General features: G+C 36.8%; 2 protein-coding genes and 1 pseudogene across 3 annotated transcripts in view; 2 read left to right on the forward strand and 1 right to left on the reverse strand.

The window, feature by feature from the left end:
* The window catches only part of LOC111378535 (glutamate receptor 3.3-like), a 41443-nt gene extending 38922 nt beyond the window's left edge, over positions 1-2521 (forward strand). The window contains exons 3-6 of the mRNA XM_023001756.1: positions 45-322; positions 1152-1183; positions 1286-1692; positions 1865-2521. Of these exons, the coding sequence (XP_022857524.1) occupies positions 45-322; positions 1152-1183; positions 1286-1692; positions 1865-2248 (1101 nt within the window). The 3' untranslated portion in view covers positions 2249-2521. The remainder of the gene's footprint in view (positions 1-44; positions 323-1151; positions 1184-1285; positions 1693-1864) is intronic.
* A 4774-nt stretch (positions 2522-7295) lies between these two features.
* On the forward strand, positions 7296-9543 carry LOC111378546 (outer envelope pore protein 21, chloroplastic-like). Of its 2 annotated transcripts, XM_023001763.1 has the most exons (5): positions 7296-7520; positions 8147-8221; positions 8398-8550; positions 8701-8799; positions 9263-9543. In XM_023001763.1, the coding sequence occupies exons 1-5, from the start codon at positions 7422-7424 to the stop codon at positions 9344-9346; spliced, it is 510 nt and encodes a 169-aa protein (XP_022857531.1). In that variant the 5' UTR covers positions 7296-7421; the 3' UTR covers positions 9347-9543. The 2 variants fall into 2 exon arrangements, with proteins under 2 accessions (XP_022857531.1, XP_022857533.1); XM_023001765.1 differs by lacking the exon at positions 8398-8550 and having other exon boundaries at positions 7302-7520.
* Positions 9544-12461: 2918 nt separating this feature from the next.
* LOC111378536 lies at positions 12462-20370 on the reverse strand (annotated as a pseudogene).
* Between the last annotated feature and the right edge of the window lie 1024 nt (positions 20371-21394).

Consider the following 21394-nt stretch of genomic DNA (forward strand, 5'->3'; position numbering starts at 1 on the left):
GCTTGGTTATATTGTTAGCTAATCATTATGTTTACTTGTGACAGTTCTTTGATGGGGTTGTTGGTGACATTGCCATCGTGACAGATCGGAAAAGAAATGTAGAATTTACACAGCCATATGCTGCATCTGGACTTGTTATATTAGTCCCAGTTAGGGAGTTGAATACAGGTGCTTGGGCTTTCTTAGGACCGTTTTCTCCTGCACTATGGGGTGTTACTGCTGCTTTATTTCTTATTCTTGGAATAGTTGTATGGGTTTTGGAGCACCGAATTAATGATGAGTTCCGCGGTCCACCAAAGAAGCAACTGATAACCGTTCTATGGTGAGTTCAATCATACAAGATTTGATAGGGAATACGTATGTTTATTAAACTACCATCCAAAATAGCAACTGATGACTGTCAAATTTATCGATCTATTTTCCGAGTTAAAATTCTTTTGTACTGGAACTAATAAATTTTAATAACCAGCTTAATTCTGCATCCATGTTAATATCCCTAATACCCAATTGGTAGAACTTCCTTTCAGTTACTCTTGAAGTTATGAACTTCAAGAATGGAGTAAAAGACATCTAGCACCATTCTTCGAGTCCACTGTCAAAGACCATCTGAACTCATGCCTCCTGTTGTTCTTCAGTTACCTTTCTCCTGATATTAATTATTAGTTTTTGGAGAGTCTACTACTTGGAGAAAAACCTTAATCATGTCAAGTTCTTTTGATGGACAAAAGTACTTAATAAAACTGCATGGATGTATGCCAACTCTCTTCCTTGGCAGGGGGTCCTTTTTCCTGGATGGATAAAAGGTTACTTCTGAATAATTGATTAATTTCCTTGATGTAAAAACGTCAAAAGTAGCTGATTTTATCACAATATGTCAAAATTTACGAATTCTTGTAGCATAACTGGTTAGATAATGACCTTTAATTTTTTTGGTTGTCTGAGCATGCTGTTCTATTGCCATATTGGTGTCTGAGCCTCTGAGAAAAGGTATGCAGTGTTTTGATAATAGAAAGATGCATGGTCAATTACCAGTATTTCAACTTTTTGTGGAGTCTGATGGTTTAGTTTGGGTTTGTCATTCTTGACCAAAAGAACAGCAAACAGTTATGAAGAACCGGTTTCTCACACCCTTTTGCCTGCTTCTCCTGCAGGTTCAGCCTCTCAACCCTATTTTTATCACACAGTAAGTGAAAACTATGTCGGTGAATATTTCTTGTAATATTTTTCCACTACAATTGGTTCCTGATAGATAGATTTAACCTTCTGATGCTTTACTTTTTTGCAGAAGAGAAACCGATGAGTACTCTTGGGCGTATAGTGCTGATAATATGGCTTTTTGTTGTCTTAATAATTAACTCAAGTTACACTGCTGGTTTGACCTCTATCTTCACAGTTAAACAGCTCTATTCTCCTATCAAAGGAATCGAAAGGTTAAAAGATGGTGATGATCCTATTGGATACCAAGTGGGTTCTTTTGCAGAACATTATCTGACCAATGAAATTGGTATTCCTAAATCCAGGCTTAAAGCCCTTGGATCCCCAGAAGAGTACGCCACTGCACTTCTAAAGGGTCCGAAAAAAGGTGGTGTTACTGCAGTTGTCGATGAACGTCCATATGTAGAGCTTTTCTTGTCAAGCCATTGCAAGTTCAGGATTGTTGGTCAGGCATTCCCCAAAAGTGGCTGGGGTTTTGTGAGTAACATCTATTGTTCTGCTTGCGCATTTGTGCACTTTGACGAAGATAATGTTTGTTTATTTCGTTGTCTTCTATTTGTTTCCCAGTGCCCTGTGAAACCTGCTTATGATTGGACTAAATCCAGTTTCAAAAATTCCTCGATGGCTAATTTCTTGCATCTTTATGTAGGCATTTCCACGGGACTCCCCCTTGACCATTGACTTATCAACAGCAATTTTAACACTATCAGAAAATGGAGATCTCCAGAGACTTCATGACAAGTGGGCTACGAAAAACTTGTGCACTACAGATGATACCAAGATTGAATCAAAGCGTCTTCACCTGAGAAGCTTCTGGGGCCTATTTCTTATATGTGGGATAGTTTGTTTTCTTGCTTTCGTTATATACTTGTGGCAGATTATTCACAAGTATCGGGAATCTGTCGCTGTTGAATCTGCTTCTAATGGACAGGTTACCTCACATTCTAGACGCCTTCAAACTTTAATATCATTAATTGATGAGAAGAAGGATCAATCTAGAAGGAACCGAAAAAGAAGGAAGCTCGACAGATGACCATGTGCTGCTAAGTAAGAAGAATGAACTGCCCAGAAACTCTGAAAGGAGACTATCAGAAAATTCTTCTGAGAACAACATAATAAACTAGAGGAAGTGAAATCTGTTCACTGGTTAATATACTTCTATCTGTAAAATTCAATGTAATGTACTCATGTTTGTATCTTATGTGATGTTAGTAATTATGTGTAAATAGGGAAAGTAAATTGTAGAGTGTAGACAGTCTTCATCAAAATGTATATATGCATTTAGAAATTCGTTTTCTTGAATGAACTATGTTCATGTATGGCAACACATTTATTTTTTTCTTCTACTCTTTCTTTCAAGAATTACGGGCACGAGCACTGGGGGTTGAATGCAAATAACAAGCTGCCTGGGTAATGGGCATTAGCATGCTTTCTTTAACAGGTACTCTCCTTGTATGTTTTGCACAGGCGACTCTCCACTTCTCCCCTTTCCCTCTGTCATAACCATCAGCTCATGCATATTGACAGCTATGATCAGAATCCCATTCTTGGAGGCCATTGTGTATTTGAGTCAAAATCTTGATATTTAACGAAAAAGATGATGAAGAAAGTAAAGTCTGTTAAAAAACAATGCATGATTAAATTTACGGTTGCATCACAATTTATAGATTTGTAACAACAAATGATGTGATGAAATTTGATTCGATCAAAATCTCATCAACCAAATATATATTAAAAGAACACTTATAGATCAACTTATATTAAAAAAAAAAAAAAAAACACTTCGAAAAAAAAAAAGCAGGAAAAAGTAAAGCCTGTTAAAAAACAATTCATGATTAAATTTATGGTTGCATCACAATTTATAGATTTGCAACAACAAATGATGTGATGAAATTTGATTCGATCAAAATCTCATCAACCAAATATATATTAAAAGAACACTTATAGATCAACTTATATTAAAAAAAAAAAACACTTCGATAAGAATAAAGCAGGATTAAAGGGGGAAATAAAAAAAATAGTTGAGAAAAGTTGTTCGCCCATTGAAGCAGTAGGTGAGCTGGATTCAGAATGTCATGAGACAGTTCGGTTCATGTCTAGCGTGGGCGTTAGAGCATTGGGAGGACCTTTTCCTAGTAGAAGAGGATCGGAAAGATTTTTGCATATATGCCCAAATCGATCAATAATATCATAATCTGTTAAATTAGCTCTCCCTATCATGCTAGGATAGGAAATCCTATATTTTATATATCCATATGATTGCGTCGTATGACTTTCTTTTTGATACCTCATCAATCTGTAAAAGATAATGTAAATGATGATATACGACAAGTGTTTTCCATGTCATTTAATGAGTTTCAAACCGGGGTCTTGATCATTATTGTTATGCTCATGATTTTTATCAGTACATTATCGTTATTATGTATATATAGGGGAAGTATAATGTACATCGTAGACAGCCATGTATGGCAAGACATATTTTTTTCTTTCTTCCACCCTTTCTTTTAAGAATTACGGGCATCAGCATTGGTGATTGAACATAAATAACAGATACTCTCTTCATATCTTGCACGGGCGACTCACATTCGTTGGGTGTGAAAATCTCGATTTGTTTGCATTGCCAATAGCACTCTATCATGCAATGTGCATTTTTATTTCTGTCCTCTCATTGTGCCATAGCCATCAAAGCACACAAAATGACAGCAATAATCAGAATCCCACTGTTGGAGACTAAAGATGATGAAGAAGGTTTATGTTTAAGAATTGATTTGATTCTAATGCAGTGATGATGTAAAAAGGCTATGGATCTTCTCAACTATTTAAGGATAAGCCTGTTCATAAATGATGCACAATTTATGCCCATGTCTTCAAGTTTAACGTTTGATTCTAATGCAGTGATGATATAAAAAGTCATAGATCTTCTCAACTATTTAAGGATAAGCCTGTTCATAAACAATGCACAATTTATGTCCTTCAAGTTTAACATTTGAAAAGAAAAATTAAAATAAATAAATAAATTTTGCAAATGTGAAATAAAATCAATAATTTTTTTATTTTTTTATTTTTTTTGAAGTTCTATTGATGTTAATGTATCATTCTGTATTAATAAATTTCAAACTCGGTCATTATCATTATCGTTATGCTCCTCTAAATATAATTACTAGAAGATACATCAGACATTTTTATTTTACATTTTGCTATAGGAAGTGATATTGTGTAACTAGCAATCGTTTCACTAAACATGATGCTTATATACAGAAAATATGATCAAATCAATATTTACGGCTTTTTTGACATATCAATATGTAAATAAACCAAATAGTAAGTCGATTATATAATTGGAAGACGATGAACAAATAATTAATATAGCAGTTACTGTGACCCAAACCAGTCTGATATATCAGGAAAATGAAGACAGTCATTCACTTTGTTATTGTATAAAGTCATATCAAAACTCCGGAAAATCTACTACAAACCCGAACTTGACCGCTTTCTCTCACAAAGACAGATAAAATGAAAAGATTACGCATTAAAATGTGATAAAGTTTTGTGATGACTGTTAAACCCACGAAGGCAGGAACCCATTTTGACCATCCACTGATACTTTCCTCGTGTGTCTTCTTGCACAGGCAACTCTGCACCCGCTCTCGCAATCCCAGTGCGTAAAAATATCGATTTGCATGCATTCGGAATAGCATTCTATCATGCAATGTGTATTTGTATTTCTCTCCGCCCCTTCTGCCATTGCCATCAGAAAAAATGCGGACATAATGATGGCGATAATCAGAATCCTATTATTGGCAGCCATTGTGTGCTTTTGCCAAAAATCTTGATTATTAACAGCAAAGATGATGAAGAAAGTATGTTTGTAAGAACTGATTCTAATACACTGATGTAAAAGGCCAAATCTTTTCATCTATTTATAGATGATGAAAGGGTGTCTGTTGCCGTTTTCGTGTCTTTTCAGTTTTCAGTTTCAGAAAGAACACGCCTGTTCATAAACGACAGTTAAATTTATGACCATGATCTGGTTAATTAATGGACTTGAAGATTTTTATAGTTAATAATCTTTAAGAAATCATTATTAATCAGTGAAATTAATAGTATTTGACACAAAATAAACCTTCGTATTTTCTCTCTCTCTCAGTATGTTATCTTCTGTTGACATGGATATATTACATTTTTCAGTTGAAAAGCAAACTCATAGCACATCAAGCACTCGTTTCCCGGATCTTAAGATGGAGAAGGAAAAATATGTATAGATAGTAAACCACAGAAAAAAGAGGGTGAAAGCAAGAACACGCCTTTACCACGAGAGGAGGTAGCGAATCGATGGCGTCCCCGAGGCGTTTCAGGTCATCTTTGTGGCCAGCGACGGTTATCCCTAACCTAAAGAAAAAATAAGGAAAACGATACCTTCCGGCTTATTCTACTCTTTTCCGATAGGCCGAAAACCCAAATTGGCACTGGATTGTTGAAGCCCATGTGAATTTCTTTATTCAGATTGGAATTTTCAGGAGGAAGTCTGCTTTTCAAGATGGGGACGATATGGAACTACAGAACGGTAGCTCTTTCTTTGGGTTCTCTTAAATTTTTTTCTTTTATTTTGTTAATAGGCATAGATTTCATTTATTTGGATTTACGAATAGACAACAAATATTTTTCTTTAACAAGCTGCTCCCTTTCTACCTATTGAAAGGAGTGATGTTTTACTTCCTGCCAGAAGTCAACATACGGCCTGATGATAATTGATACAAACTGAGTTATTTTCGTTTACTAGCGTTTTTGTAAAGGTACCTTTACTAATGTTTTTGTTTTCTGTGTGGTAGAGGAACCTTGAATGATGATCCAACTTTTTTTAATTTATCTGCTTATTTGAATTCTTTTATTGAGTCTCAGTGCTATTAAGCAGTGATAACTGACAACTCATTCATTTGCAGCCTGATTATGCTTCAGGCAGTCTCAACTATTTGTTAACTATTGTGTCCACAAGAATTTTAATAGGTCATTTGTCCGGTACTGAAATATAACAGTACTTATTGATTAACCTAATTGAGAGCCTTTATTCATCACTTTCTTCTGTAGCAGCCGAAGGCTTAAATATTATGATATTGTTGAAGGGAAGGGTCCTGTAGCTGAAAAGGGATTCACAGTGCAGGTTAGCTATGGTGCAAGTTAACTGTCTTCTGCTTTAGGATAATAGATTCAGCTTGACATTTCTTTGAGCTACCCGAATAGGTGCATTTTCACTTAAAGCAGTGTCGAGTCGAGAATCTGAGCTCTTGGCTGGAAACCGCATAATTTCACAGGTTATTTACTTTCTGAGTATGTTATAATGAGATTCCACGGTGGAAATACATTGAAATATGCAAGAAGCAGACAAATTATTGATACTTACTTTGTACACTCAAGTATCCCTATGAATTCCAAGTTGGAGCCGCACCTGGAAAAGAGCGGAAGCGAGAGTTTGTGGACAATCCAAATGGCTTGTCCTCTGCTCAGGCTGCACCAAAACCTCCAAAGGCAATGTATACAATTGGGGGAAAGGTAACTCCATGTTTCCTTTCTACTTCTTATTGTATAACTGATCATCTTCTGTTTCCCTCTCTTTTCCTTTTTATATTACCAATCGAACTCACAATTTTTTCTTGCTGTATCGAGGATTGTTTTCATTCCTCGAGAGGCTGGCTCAAAAGGAATGAATGAGTATTAGTCAGGTTGCATGTCAACCATTTTCGGGCAAAGTAGCATGTTTGAATTATATATATGATGGTTTTGCCAAATTGTGTTCCGAAAAGAGACCATGTTGAGAAAAGTAATTTATATCTTCTACCAATTTTTATTTATTTTTTATTTTATTTAACGAAAAGGGTGCATTAACCATTTTTCAACCCATAAAATAATTTTACTCTCAAATTACACATTTTCTAATAAAATACCATTTCAAAATGTAATTTAGGGATTTAGTATCAAAATAAGTAATATATTTTATTTTTAAATCTCACAGTTAAAAAAAAAAAGAAATTTATTTACTAGCCACTAGGATAATTGCAATGAGTGGAATTTTTATTTTTTTATCGTCTCTCTCTCTCTCTCTCTCTCTCTCTCTCTCTACTGTTGGCTGTATAGCAAAGTGTCGGTTTGTGTCCGCCATAACTATATACGGTTGTAGAATTAGGGTTTTGTTAAGTGGATAAGAGCGGATAATGGAGAGCTCACTTAGGTATGGCGGAGACTCCAAATCCTTGAGAATCCATGCTAAGGAAATGTACCCCATCGCCACCGACTCCAATACTCTATTGCAGGTCCGTCCATTACTAATATACGTATAATAATTTATTTACAAATCAGTAGGTTGACTGAATATGCGTTATATGCATATGTAGCTCTTCAATTTTGAGCATTATGTTTACTTATGAGTGATGTTTTTTAAGCTTAGCCATACCTGCTCTTATCCCAACTGTTTTGGATTCTGGTTTGGTAATCAGCGTCGATTCAGAAGTTTTGCATTTTTATAGCCTTCGACAATGATCTATTTTGTCGGCTATAGAGGTTTCAAAGTGAGCTTATTGGGACGTGAAAAGGCCATTTTTTAAATGAGATAAGACACTTTTATGCCGAAAAGGAAACGAATAAGAAAAATGAAGGAATGTGTAATGAGCACTATCTGTTTGACCTGTTTCTCATCCAATGAAAAAGTGTGTTTCTGTCTCTCAATGGATTTCTGTAGTAAGACTTTTTTATTTCTTTGAATTTCGTTTTATTTTACCCTCAAAATATGTTGCTGAGAACTGACTGTGAATGTGAACTACTATTGTATAACTCTGCTGATATTCATACTGTCGCTAATAGTTAGCTTGATCTTTATTTCTTAACTAACGAGTTTCCTGAACTCGTTTCCCTCATGGGCATGTTTCATTGATATTGGCAGCTTCATGGAGAGCTAGACACAAGGCTTGGAGCTCCAACTTATCTTAGTGCGATGATAAGGCATTTCTATCCTGATGTACACACTTTTCTTTTCTTTGTTTATTCTTTTCCCACAATTGAATTGAGGATAGGACCATCTTGCCCCCTTCCCATCCCGTTATAGAGAGAGGGGAACAAGAAAGAAATATTGGGAATGGAAAATTTTTTGTTGCTGAATGATTTTAGATTGATAGAATTAATGATGATATATAGGTATCAGCCAGCATTGGCACAGGTGTTCAATACACTAGGCACGACAAGTTAAGGTACAGTGTTCGTGGAAAGAAGACATATCCAGTGACTAACAATGGGTTGATAAACTTTAACATCAAGGGTCGATTTATTATTGACAAGGAATTTAAAAAGGTTGGAAGTTCTTTCATTCTGCAATGCATGTGCATGTGAGACTACTGATGTTCATAATTGTTCACATAAGCACAAAGACGAGTGTATACCGGGACCTATTTCATTATTTTAAGTTACATGAGCAATTTGTATACTGCAATGTTCTTGCAGAGGGAGTCCCAAGGAGCAGCTGAACTTAATTGGATCATCTTCAATTTTAAAAAAGACCAAGATTTGAGATTCAAAGTTGGATATGAAGTCGTTGATAAGGTATTTTACTTGTCACTGTTAGAGCTCTGGAACTTATTTTGATGCAAAGTTGGTCATTTTGGTCAGCATTCATTTCATGGTTTAATAACTAACAAAGATCGATACCAAATCTTGAATACTTGAAAGTCAAGTACAAGTTTCCTTGAGGAATGCTAAAGATTTTATGTTCGGTGTACTACCTTCGCTTTCCTTCTACTTATCTGGTATGCTAATGATTATAGCCTAGTTCGACAATGGGTTGAGATGACTTGGTACTTTTCAAATTTTCTTAGCCTTGGACAGTAACATCTTTTCTTTAAAATAAGCCAATTTATTTAGTACTTCCAAATTTTCAAATAATCAAATTTGTTTTCGATATTGAAACTGATTATTTTCTCTGTAGTAGCCATAATGGTTTAATGCTTTATTTGTTGTTCACTGATATATTTTCATTACCTTACTGAATCTATCGTTGTTATTCCAGATTCCGTACTTTCAGATTAAGGAAAATAATTGGACGTTCAATGCTGACGGTAAAGGCAAATGGAATGTGAGATATGACTTGTGAGAAGGAAATTTTTAACTGCATCTTTAGGTGAGATGTCAACTAGTGGCAAGTAGGATTCTCCCTTCAGATTTCACTTGTGATGCTAGTCATTTGGAAGGTGTATGATTGAAAATTGTATGTTGATGTCGATATCTGATTAACGTACGTGAACTTATCTCAGTTTTCATATTTCATACATGGTTACATTTGGGCCTTAATTCTCTGCAGAATGTAACTGCAGGCTCTGTTTGACACCCATTACAATGAGAATTTTTGGTAAAATATATTATGGATTAGTATTTTTTGAAAGAATGTGTAGTTAAAAAAGAAAGAATTTTTTTTGGTTTAATTGTAATATTATTTTATTAAAGAATGTGTGATTGAAAAGAAGCAAAAAAATGTATTAAACAAATGAAGCTCGCCTTTGGCAGTACTATGTCAGCTGTTATGGTCTTCGCTCGAATAGTCATTATGGTCAAGCCTCCCTTCCCCTGAACCATCCTTTGTCGAAGCCTGAGATGAAGCTGCAATAGGTTCGGTACATGAACTACCTCAAACAAGCAGCACTTTGACGATGAATTTGTGATTTTTGAGACAATTAACCATACGTGAAAGAATATGTCCTACATCGACTCCTATATATCCTTGTAGAACTCTAGGTGATGAACAAAAATCTAAGGAAATTTTAATTTGAAATGCTCTGTTTGACACCCATTACAATGAGAATTTTTGTAAAATATATAATGGACTAGAATTTTTTGAAAGAATGTGTGATTAAAAAAGAAGGAAATTTTTTTGATTTAATGATATTATTTTATCAAAAAATGTGTGGTTTAAAAAAAGAATGAAAAATGTATTAAATTTTTAGGAAAAAGCCACTTTGCCCAAATTTTGGTGATAGCTCGGTTGACCGACCCTCACATTCTGCATGGGTCCTACGTAAATTAAAAAATACCGATCCTCCCATGTGTGTATTCTGTCATCCTCTATATCAACCTTTATGTTCATATAGCTCAATTCAAAATTTTAATGGGCGTCAAACACATGGTTAAGTCTGTACCATACTATTATTTAATTCTTCCTCAATTTTTTTATTTTTTTTTCCTTTTTAATGCAAGATTGTGTTGATGAAATGTGTAATTCAAAAATTTTGGGTGTATCCCATGAAATGTAGAATTAAAATTAATTGTTGATTTTAACTTAAATTTTAATCAAATTTTTTAACGGTACCTTACAAATCATGAGAATATTACTGTAATATCGAGGCAAGGCCAAAGTAAAAAAATGTACTCACCAAGTGTCCAGATGTATTCTGCTCATGTTAAATATAACGATAATTGTTTAAATTTATCGTCTCAATTTTGTGGAAATGTTCTCGTTGGAAAGCATAGTTTTCAGATTGTTGACATGGCTACATCAACATTCTTCAGACGAAAATCTTAAATAACTTATTTAATTGGAGGTTTTATATGGAGTGCTAGTCTATTTACTGAAAATCAGAGGCCCGAGCATTTCGAATTTTTGGAACCTTGAATAAACAACATAAGGTGGAACCCATTCACCCTCTATGGAGTCACTTTTTTTTCAGTCAGCCACAATCTTATAACAGCAAAATAAATAAATAAAAAGTTTGGCTACTGATTGATGCTCTCCATATCCAAAATCCTCCCTGCGAACACAGAATGTCAGATTCTTCGTTCTCAAGAACAAAAATAAGGAGCAAGTCACTACTGAGTTCAAACTATGCTCATCTGGTTTCAACTGCTGCTCTGAATAAACAGGGCATTTGGCTAAACATACAATTTCACATGTTTTAATTCTGCAAATCAAGACCTGTAGAAGTGATTCAGACATACTGTAATGCTTCACCTGATTACAAGAGCCGGGCGATAAACATGAGGGCATGCCAAGAAATAATCAGGGGATTAAAGGCTGCAGCAAGAGTAAGGCACAGAAATATGAGTTTTTAGCTTCTTAAAAGGGCACATTTGGATGTAAATGCCAAGTTGCATCCTTGAACCACGCGTGACTTTTCCTGAACATGCTTTTGTCTTGTAACAACCATCCTAACCATCAACATGGCCACTCCTTCAATCAGACAAAAATTAACGTCCATAGATAGCTGTGCGCATAAACTCTAATTAGTAATTAAATGAGCATTTTGAAAACAAGCCAACCAGTTCACTGCCGTCTCCACACAGCCATAAATAGATGATGTGCTGATGCAACAAAGAACGCCCTCTTCACTAGATGTCAAACAAAAATACAGGCATGAAATTTCACTATAACAACACATCCCTGTAGACAGTTGAATGAAAACCAAAAACTCCAGCATGTAATATAAAGACTCGAGAATGACAGATAAATAATCCTACTAGTCTCAAAACCCCATAGGCACCATCTTGGTCAAATAATTTTAGATGAATAATTCTACTCCTACAAAGTTGGTATACAAAAGTGGAGTGCCAAAGTGTGTTGGCAAAATCTGGATCCTTGATTTCAAATGATTTAAAAATCTGTTTTTGAAATGATTGGTGTAGATTTGCAGCTTGTTTGGGAGTGATTTTTTTCGTCCAAAAAATTGATTTTTTGACTGTTATTTCACTATTCCAACCACCATATTTGACTTTTTCTCTCACGGGTGGATCCCACTTTTCCCTTACGATCAAAAAATCAATTCTCAAAATTAAGACTTTAGACCCCTCAATTTTAGGCATTTTAGACTTCTGCAACAATTTTAACCTAACCTGTTGCACGGTTAAGGCAGATCTGACCTGACCGCATGCTGTCATGTTCGCTCTTATCCTCCAAATTCGTCCCAATTGCTAGTCTGTGTCCTTTTAATCGCAGGATTCCAAGAGCTTCCTCAAGTTCATTTTGATTTTAAAAAAAAAAAATCCCAAAAAATATATATGTAAAATCACCAGTTAAAGGATAAATATTCCGTCAATCAGATAATGAACCAGAAGCAGAAGTAAGAAATGCTACAGAATATATTCCAACTATGTATTATACAAACAAAATCAGAAACTGACTGAAAAAATGAGATTGCAACGACAGATAATTACAAGCACCTCATCGTCTACAGATCAAATAACCTACCAAAATAGTATGATAGTTACATAAATGTACATAAATAGATGCAATACACACGCTAAAGCTTAGGGACACATTTACCTTTCATCAGCGTGATCTCAAATGATTTTGTTCCTTATTTCTTCCAGTTTTCTCAAAATCTCCCCTGGAGTTCTATCCAACTCATTAGCAATTTTACGCTGCAGATCCATGGGTCAAGTTGGGAACTGTTCGCACATATCTCCATCAATCACGTCCTGCAAATTTATTGCAAAGAATAAAATCCCAAACAAATAGGTATCACGGACAAAATAGCTTCGGAGATTGCATCTAGTATGATAAAGGATGCAAATTGCAGATAATTTGATGTAAAATGAAATGTTAGAAATTTGCAGTTGTTATAGCACCAGAATTGTGAGCATCTATATTAAGCTATGAACATTAGCCAGAAACTAAAACCTCTACAGTCCTTCAGGTTTTGTTTCCTCTTCAATACATGCATAGCTTGATTCCATAAAGAAGCTACACATACTATGACACATAATAGTAGAATGCATCATATGCTTTTAGCTGGAAAATATGAGAATTTTCTATGGCGCATAGACGCAACACATTTTAATAATCATCATTGAAGCACGAGACAAACAGAGTACATAATGAGATCTAAGAATGGAACCAAGTCAGAGATGCTAAATCAAGGGCCCCTTCTATGATTCTATCTATCATAGTGACCTTGGTAACAAGTTTTGCAAATCACAATGGAACTTAATGTATCCCGTGTTTCTTTTTACCAAGACATCAGCCCCTTGAAGCAATACAATTGGAATGTCAAAAAAGTGTCAACTTAGAGGGGACAGAATCAGCTACATTTCAAAATCTGATTCTTCTCAACTTAATAAGATTTGCATCTATAAACAACCACCCCACCTCACTGCACCGTACCCAATAAAAAATGGAACAGAGAAAGAAAAAAGGTAAAATAAAATAAAAATAAAATAATGCTGCACCAAGTGCTATCTCTATGCAATGCTGGATCAAAGTTTCTCCAGTATAATATAAATAAATAAATAAAAACCTATGAGTTGTGATATGTCGAGGCAAGTACTAAATTTTATTACATTGCAGGAAAAGATTAGTAACTGAACTTTACCTTAACTGGAAAGTAGGCAGATCTGTATGCCATGTGGTCTCTGCCACACAAAGGTGGGAGCTCCTGCTGCATGTGCTATCTCCAAATGACAGAAGAAGTCAACATCATCACGAGATGTGAAAGGAAGCAATGCGCATAAGCCCCCGTTAGTTTTTTTATACCCAATAAATCTCGGACTATGATGTTAACGTGAATTAATATTATTTTATAAGCATAGGTCGATAAATGAAATAAGTCAACAACCAAGTTCATGAGTTACACCCGGCCAAATTGTATTCCTTTATGGATGGCTTGAATCTTGGCCCGTTTACCCTTATAATGGTCCAACTTAAATCCTAACCCTAGAGTATATATATGGCTATAACCCTAGCCACTTTCTTATGATATATTGTGTGATTTTGAGAGAAGAAAAAGAAAATCCCGACTGCCCCCCTTTGTGTGAAAAAAAAGTCTCTAGAAGTGTTCAAAACGCTTGTATAACGTGTGCAATTTGTGGTTCCTTCATAATATACCTTTGTGGTATTTTCTCCTAGCCTTTGTGGCCACAAATCATCATATTTTTTTTGTCCTACGTGGATAAGATTGAATAGCAATCGAGGTGAATCAATTGGTTGTGGTATGGAGCTGATTGGACTGATTGTTGGTTGAGGAAGGTGCGTTGGAATGAGCTCGAAAATGACCGATTTGAAGATCTTTTAAGAAAGCTTCCGCAACAATTGGTATCAGAGTTTCAAGGTGGTGGTTTTGGCTCTTGAAATATAGAAAAAAATCGTCTAGAAATCGGCAAAAATGAACCAGAAATCAGATCGAAAAAACTGTCAAAATCAGTCTCCGTTTTTCACGTTTTCTGATCAATACGGAAGAAGTTTTGGGAAACGGAGACCACTGGCATGACATTCAGGTGGAGGCGAACCCTGCAGGGCGGCGCGTGTCGGTCAAAGGCGGCGCGTGAAGCCCACACACAGAGAGAAGGAGCCTTGCGTGAGGGTGCGTGAACTGGAATTTCGAGGAGGTCCCTTCAGGCAGTTTGTTCCTAACATTATTTCTGACATTTTTTGTGTTGAAAGTTTTTTTGTTTTAGGGCCTGCAGAAGAATCTGGACAGCGTTGTTCTTCGGGCATTCAGGACTCGATCGTGATTTTTTTGTTGCTGTAGTTTCCAGAGACTTTAGGACGAATAGTGATGGTCCTAAAGTGAGAAATTCGCAACTCTCGTAATTTACGGACTCAGATGGGTCTACTCTGATAAATTGGCTTAACTCAATTTAAATTTCAGTATTAGCAGATCATCATGTGGGTGATCAATAGAATTGAGAGTTTTCATTGCTTGGCAACCATTACTTGTGCTAAAAAATTTAGGAATTATTTGCTCTATTTTGAAGTGTTGAATTTTGATTGCAAGTTGGTAGTTGATTTTGTGTTTATCTATCATATAGTCATTGTGTGAGACTTGTTGTGTGAATATTTGAATTTTTTGTATATACACCTTTGTGTTTGCATTAATTATCCAATTAGAACACCTGGACTTGACCCGTTCGAACATTCCCTTGATCTAAGATCGTGAATCTTACGAAATCCTGAAATCTAGAACGGTGTATATTACGACTTTAGGATTATTTTGTGTTACTTATTTGTGACTTGGTTGTTCTGTTTGTTATTTTCTCCTTAAAAATGTTTTCACACTTTGAAGTTGGAATTTTCAATGGGAAAAGGGATTTTTCAATTTGGCAACAAAAGATGAAGGGTATTTTGGTCCAACAAAAAGTTTCAAAGGCCATAGATGGCAAATTTCCTGCAAATTTAATAAAAGCACAAAAAGAATAGTATGATGAAATTGCATACACTTCAATTATTTTACACTTGTCTGATACTGTTTTGAGAAAAGTAGGAAAACTGAATTCTACAAAATAACTTTGGGAAAAGTTGGAGGACTTATATTTGCTTAAGTTAACTCCTAATAAATTGTATTTGCTTGAACGATTTTTCAGCTTTAAAATGGATCATTCAAAGGATCTTGATAACAATCTGGATATCTTTAACAAGTTAGTTTAAGAATCGTTAATTGTGATAAGAAGGTATCTGAAACGTATAAGGCTATTATCCTGTTTAATTCCATGTCTGATTCATATAGGGAAGTTAAGAATGCAATTAAGTACGATAGGGACGCCTTAACACCCGAGATTGTCATAGACTCACTTAGGAGTAGGGCTGTCAATGGATTGATTTTTGATCCAAATTCGATTCGAATCCGATGAAATTAATGGGAGATGGATTTAAGGTTTCAATCTGATAATCCGATTAAAATCTGAATTCGATAATCCGTTAACTAAATGGAGCAAATATAGATATATGTCGATCCGATCCGATAACAATCCGATCTGATTTATTATAATAATATTATATATTTTATATATTATATCATAATTTATTAAACATAATTTTTTCCATTTTGAAACTTATATTATGCTTTACGCATAATTTTCAAATAATAAATAATATTAGATAATAGTATATATTTTTACTTGAAATGTTCAAAGATGTTTAATTTTTTATTAATTAAAATATGATAAAAATAATTATAGTAATTTGTTTTATAACATCAAAAACTAATAATTAATATGTCCAAAAATAATTTACTTTGTTAAAATTGATATTATTTTTTATTTTAATTTTCTTAAGGCTATGATTTTTAGTGAAAATAATAAAATAAACTAATAAACACTTAAAATTGACAATTGAGTAGTATCCCACATTGAAAGACCACTAAAACATTAGAAGAGAAGTGCCCTTTAAAAATGTAGTATCCCACATAGGAAGATTATTAAAACATTCCAAGAGAAATTTTCTTTAAAAGGAACTAAAGGAGCATCACTTGAATGAAAAATCGATTTGGGCCTTCTAGTATATTAGGTGAGTCCATCAAGATAGTTAAAATATTTTTTTTTTTGAAAAAATTGGTGGAAAAAAATTCGGATCGGATATCCGATAACATAGCAAATCGGATATGGATTTAACAATCAAATATCCATTGGATTATCGGATCGGATCGAATAATTTTTCTTAACGGATCAGATTGGATTTGGACAGATCCGCTCTATATCCGATCCATTGACAGCCCTACTTAGGAGTAGGAGATGGAGATTAAGGTTGAAAAAGAGGATAAGAGGAGTGGCGAGTTACATATAATGAGTAGTAGGATGAAATTTAAGCAAATGAATTTGGGTAGAACCCAAGACGGTAGTGATTCGAGTAGTGACCCGAGTGATGAGGGTAGTAAGAAGAAGGGCAAGGGACGAGACAAGTCTAGGGGTAGAAGGTGTTACAGTTGTGGTATGTCTGAACACTTTATTAGGGACTGTCCCAAAAAGAAAGATAAGTTGAACGGTAAGATGAGAGGTGAGGCGAATTTGGTTGAGAGGTCGAGTTATGACTCCAGTGAGGTTTATTAAGTGTAAACCTAGTTACTGCATATGCATCTGTGTGTGATCATTTTCTGCATGTGTGTGATTGTCTAAATTTTGTTGCATGATTATCTGCTACATTTCAATGTGTTTAATATGTGCATTTGCATAAATTTGAGACATTAGAATTACTTGGTGTAATTGCTTGCATGCATAGTGGGTTAAGATGCATTAGCAATGTGTTGTATGCCTTTTGGTAAGGCGGAGTATAGATGCCTAGGGGTACATGGTGGTTTGAACCGGGAATGTGGAGTGTGACATTTGGATCACGAGTGGAGATGTGATCAAATGTCTAGAATCCATTATCTGGAAAGAGACCCTGATCAGGTGGAGTATGAGAGTGGCACTTTTATTACTTCTGTTAGGTGGAGACCCATTATCCACGTAGGTTGGGAGAAATGATGTAGAGATAGAGGATTATCCCGTGAACTTAGAATCTATTGTGACTTACCAGTTAGACATGAGTTGGGCGATCAATCTAGCGAGCTTGGTGGGCGATGAGAGGAGATATGTGTTCTCGAGGTGTGACCTACATCAAATGGGATATGATAAGTGTGGTGAGATCTTTTCTTAGGGCCATTTATGCATGTGTTGCATATGTGGTTGACCGTGGTTTGATTGACTTGGTGTTAATCTATGGTTCTATGTGAACGTGCTTCTGAAAAGATCTATATATCTTATCCTATAGTATATCGTCATCGCGTGTGTATTTGCTCTTGATTGTTTACTGTTAAATATTTGCTTCTACTTGGGTGTTTTTTTACCTTAGCTCTAGTGAGTACATGAAGCAGGAATGGTATGTGTTTCAAATTGGAAACACGAGGTAAGGTCTGTGATCCAATTTTATTGGCTATCTTGATTATGTAAGTGCGAACTGTGTGTTTTGATTGCTTGCAGATTTATTGGGCATCAAGGTGGAGATTTGTTGGATTTTTTGATACCCAATAAATCTCGGGCTATGATATTAACGTGGATTAATATTATTTCATAGGCATAGGCCGATGAATGAAATAAATCCAACAACCAAATCCATGAGCTATACCTGGTCCAATTGTATTCCCTTATGGATGGCTTGAATCTTGACCCGTTTACCCTTTTAATGGTCCAACTTAAAGCCTAACCCTAGAGTATATATATGGCTATAACCCTAGTCATTTTCTTATGATGTATTGTGTGATTTTGAGAAAAGAAAAAGAAAATCCCAACTGCCCCTTTTGTGTGAGAAAAAAGGTCTTCAGAAGTGTCCAAAACGCTTGTATAACGTGTGCAATTGATGATTCCTTCATAGTATACCTTTATGGTGTCTTCTCCTAGTCTTTGTGGTCACAAATCATCATCTTTTCTTGTTCTACGTGGGTAAAATTGAATAGCAACCGAGGTAAATCAATTGGTTGTGATTTGGAGCCGATTGAACTGATTGTTGGTTGGTTGAGGAAGGTGCGTTGGATTGAGCCCAAAAATCAACGATTTGAAGATCTTTCAAGAAAGCCTCCGCAACACCCCCCATTGCAGTCCCATAAATAATGCACTCTCCTCCTCCTGGAATCAACGATGCCTTGTGCAAGCAAGTGACCACATCACCAATGTGAAATTGCACTATTTCCTCAATTTTGTTGGGAAAACCATTAAGCTTTCTTTGTTCCCATTTTACCTTCCCACCAGTTGGATCTTCTTCAATCTCATCCGACACATCCTGGGGTAACCGCACGAAGTAAACATTTCTGAATTTGTCTGCCCCTGCCATGGTGTCGAAATCTATATGGTGTGCTGCAGTTAGCCATCTAGGAATAGTGTCGTTAGCAAGAATGTCCAGCTGATTTTCATCTCGCCTATACTTGCAACAGTGGAAAGACTGCAAAATAGTTTACACCACTGGTGAAGAACTCATAGTAGAAAAAAGTGCATGCAAAATTTAACTAGCAAGTTGGAATATTGAAAAATCATATTCGAGATCATCATAATTGACCAGATATAACAACTTTTCTATTTGGAGCACTCAAAGAACATATATTTAATAACAAATTATGTTATATAAGAAGGACAAATAACACAAAAAGTCGGACCTGTTTTACTTCAAATACTGCATTGCAAACCTCAAAAGTCAATCACGAACTCCTGGTTCATACTGAGCTTAAACCGCTTGATACAAACAACGAAATATTTTTGCGTGGAAGTTTATGTTGATTGGAGAACAGAGAAATAGACTACCAAAAGCTTCTGTCTGGATACTCATTTGCTTAAACATGACACAAGGCCAAGGTTCCTTTCACTAACAAAGATGTTACGCCTCATTTTACGAGCCTCGATACCGAAGTGTCATCTCATCACCGAAGCCGAGATCAAATAGACCACTCGGACCTTCCCGAAGCTTCTCCGAAGTGACGAGCCACGATACTGAAGTGTCATCTCACCACTGAAGCCGAGATCAAATAGACCACTCTGACCTTTCCGAAACTTCTCCGAAGTGATACATCGATTCCTACTACTGATCTGCCGAAGTATCCCACCTCCGAGGTCGGGTTCAGGTGGACCCCGGTCAGAAGATCCGTCGCCAATTTAAGATTTGTTCTGCATATAAGGTTTAAATTGATTTGACGTTCCCATGAGGCTATTTGATGTGACTTATCAACTTTATGTCAATTCAACTCAGGGGAAACAAACTGTCCGCCCACTCTACAAGCGCGGCAGACGCTTCATACCGTCAGATATATACACGTGTTCCACATCCCACGGTTCATACCACCTATAAATACCTAAAGTTTGGCAAGAGGCAAAGGTAATGAAACTCTCAATACATAGCATTCCATAACAAGTTTATATATTCTCCTCCCCCTTTATTGATTGATTTGTGTAGCCCCCAGGGCACTGTTCCGACCACCCAAACCTGACTTGACCGTCAGAGTGTATACGGCCACCACCCCCGTCGGTTCTGGCCGTGTGCGCCTGACTATTTGTTCATTTCACAGGGAGGAATATGTGAAGTAGCTATAAGTTGGCCACGTGGAGGAGCCATTTTTGGAGGTCAACAGTTTGGCGCCGTCTGTGGGAACCGTCATTCCCCATTCAAAGTCCTACATTCCCCGTCGGAGAAGCCACCGGAAAACCGACGACTGACCCTGAAAAGGGGGCATTCTTGAAAAAGAACAAAAGTCGAATTACAATCCAAGTTCTTACTATCCTTGAAAGAAGAGGTAGGATGAGCTATAGCCGTGAAGACAACCCCATCAGAGAGGCCTCTGAAGAAGAGGTACTCCATAATAATGTTACTCATCAGAGACCGCATCACCGGCGTCGACGAGGCGAAAGAACAACCATACTCACTGAAGGAATGGCCCAGATAGCTGCGGGCATGAGAGACATAGCAGCTCAGAATATGGCGATGCGGGAACTTCTCATGCAAGCCCAGGGACACCAGATGCCCCAAGGATCATATCCGGTACAGGAAATCCCTTTGTCTCATTCTTGAGGCCACATGAGCCGGCACACAGAACGTCCTCTCGAAAGAGAGGGTAACACCGAAGCGACATCTTATGTGCAGGAGAGCCACCCATCAGAACCACTCTTTGGGGACAACTTTCCCCAAGAACACGATGACCAGAGGTCAGTAAGCGTCTTCGACCGGATAGGGAACGATCCTAGCAATAGGGTCCGCCCTTCAAGAGGGTCGGTCCGGTCAGACCACGAAGAAGAGTATGTTCCGCCCCCTCCTCCTAGAAATAGGAGGGAGAGGAGAAACTTAGTCGATTGGGAAAGCCGGGGGAAAGCACCTCCTCCACCCCAAGACATCCAAGATGATCAAGGATCAGAGGGGCCCTGCCGATCTTATGAGATTGACGACGATGACGATAACCTCCCTTTCTCAAGGAAAATCCGGAGCTTCCCAATGCCAACTAATTTCATGCCCCCAAGATCCCCAAGTATGAGGGAAAAGGGGATCCGGAGAAGCACCTCACAAAGTATATGACGCAAATGAGTCTTAGGGGAGCCTAACCTGCTCTAAAGTACAGAGCCTTCCATTTAACACTAGGCGAAGCCGCCGAGGTGTGGTATAGCAGGCTTCCTCCCCTAAGCATCAGAAGTTGGCCGGACTTGAAGAAAGCATTCTTGAACCAGTACCTCTCACGCAGGGAAGGAGAGGCGCCAATCCAACGCCTGCAAGACATGAGGCAGGCCCCTGGAGAGACGCTGAAAAGCTATCTCGCCAGGTTTACAGACGAGATTACTTACTGCGAACAGGTCACTGACAGGGAAGCCCTTTCAGCCCTGAAAGGCGGTCTCAACATGAACACTTTGTTTTGGAGGGACGTGCGCAGCAAGAATCCCTCCACATACGACGAGCTGGTGGAGATGATAAGGGTGGAAATAATTAGTGAAGAAATGATTG

This window comes from Olea europaea, unplaced genomic scaffold, assembly GCF_002742605.1.
Source record: "Olea europaea var. sylvestris unplaced genomic scaffold, O_europaea_v1 scaffold1831, whole genome shotgun sequence".
Classification (NCBI taxonomy): domain Eukaryota; kingdom Viridiplantae; phylum Streptophyta; class Magnoliopsida; order Lamiales; family Oleaceae; genus Olea; species Olea europaea.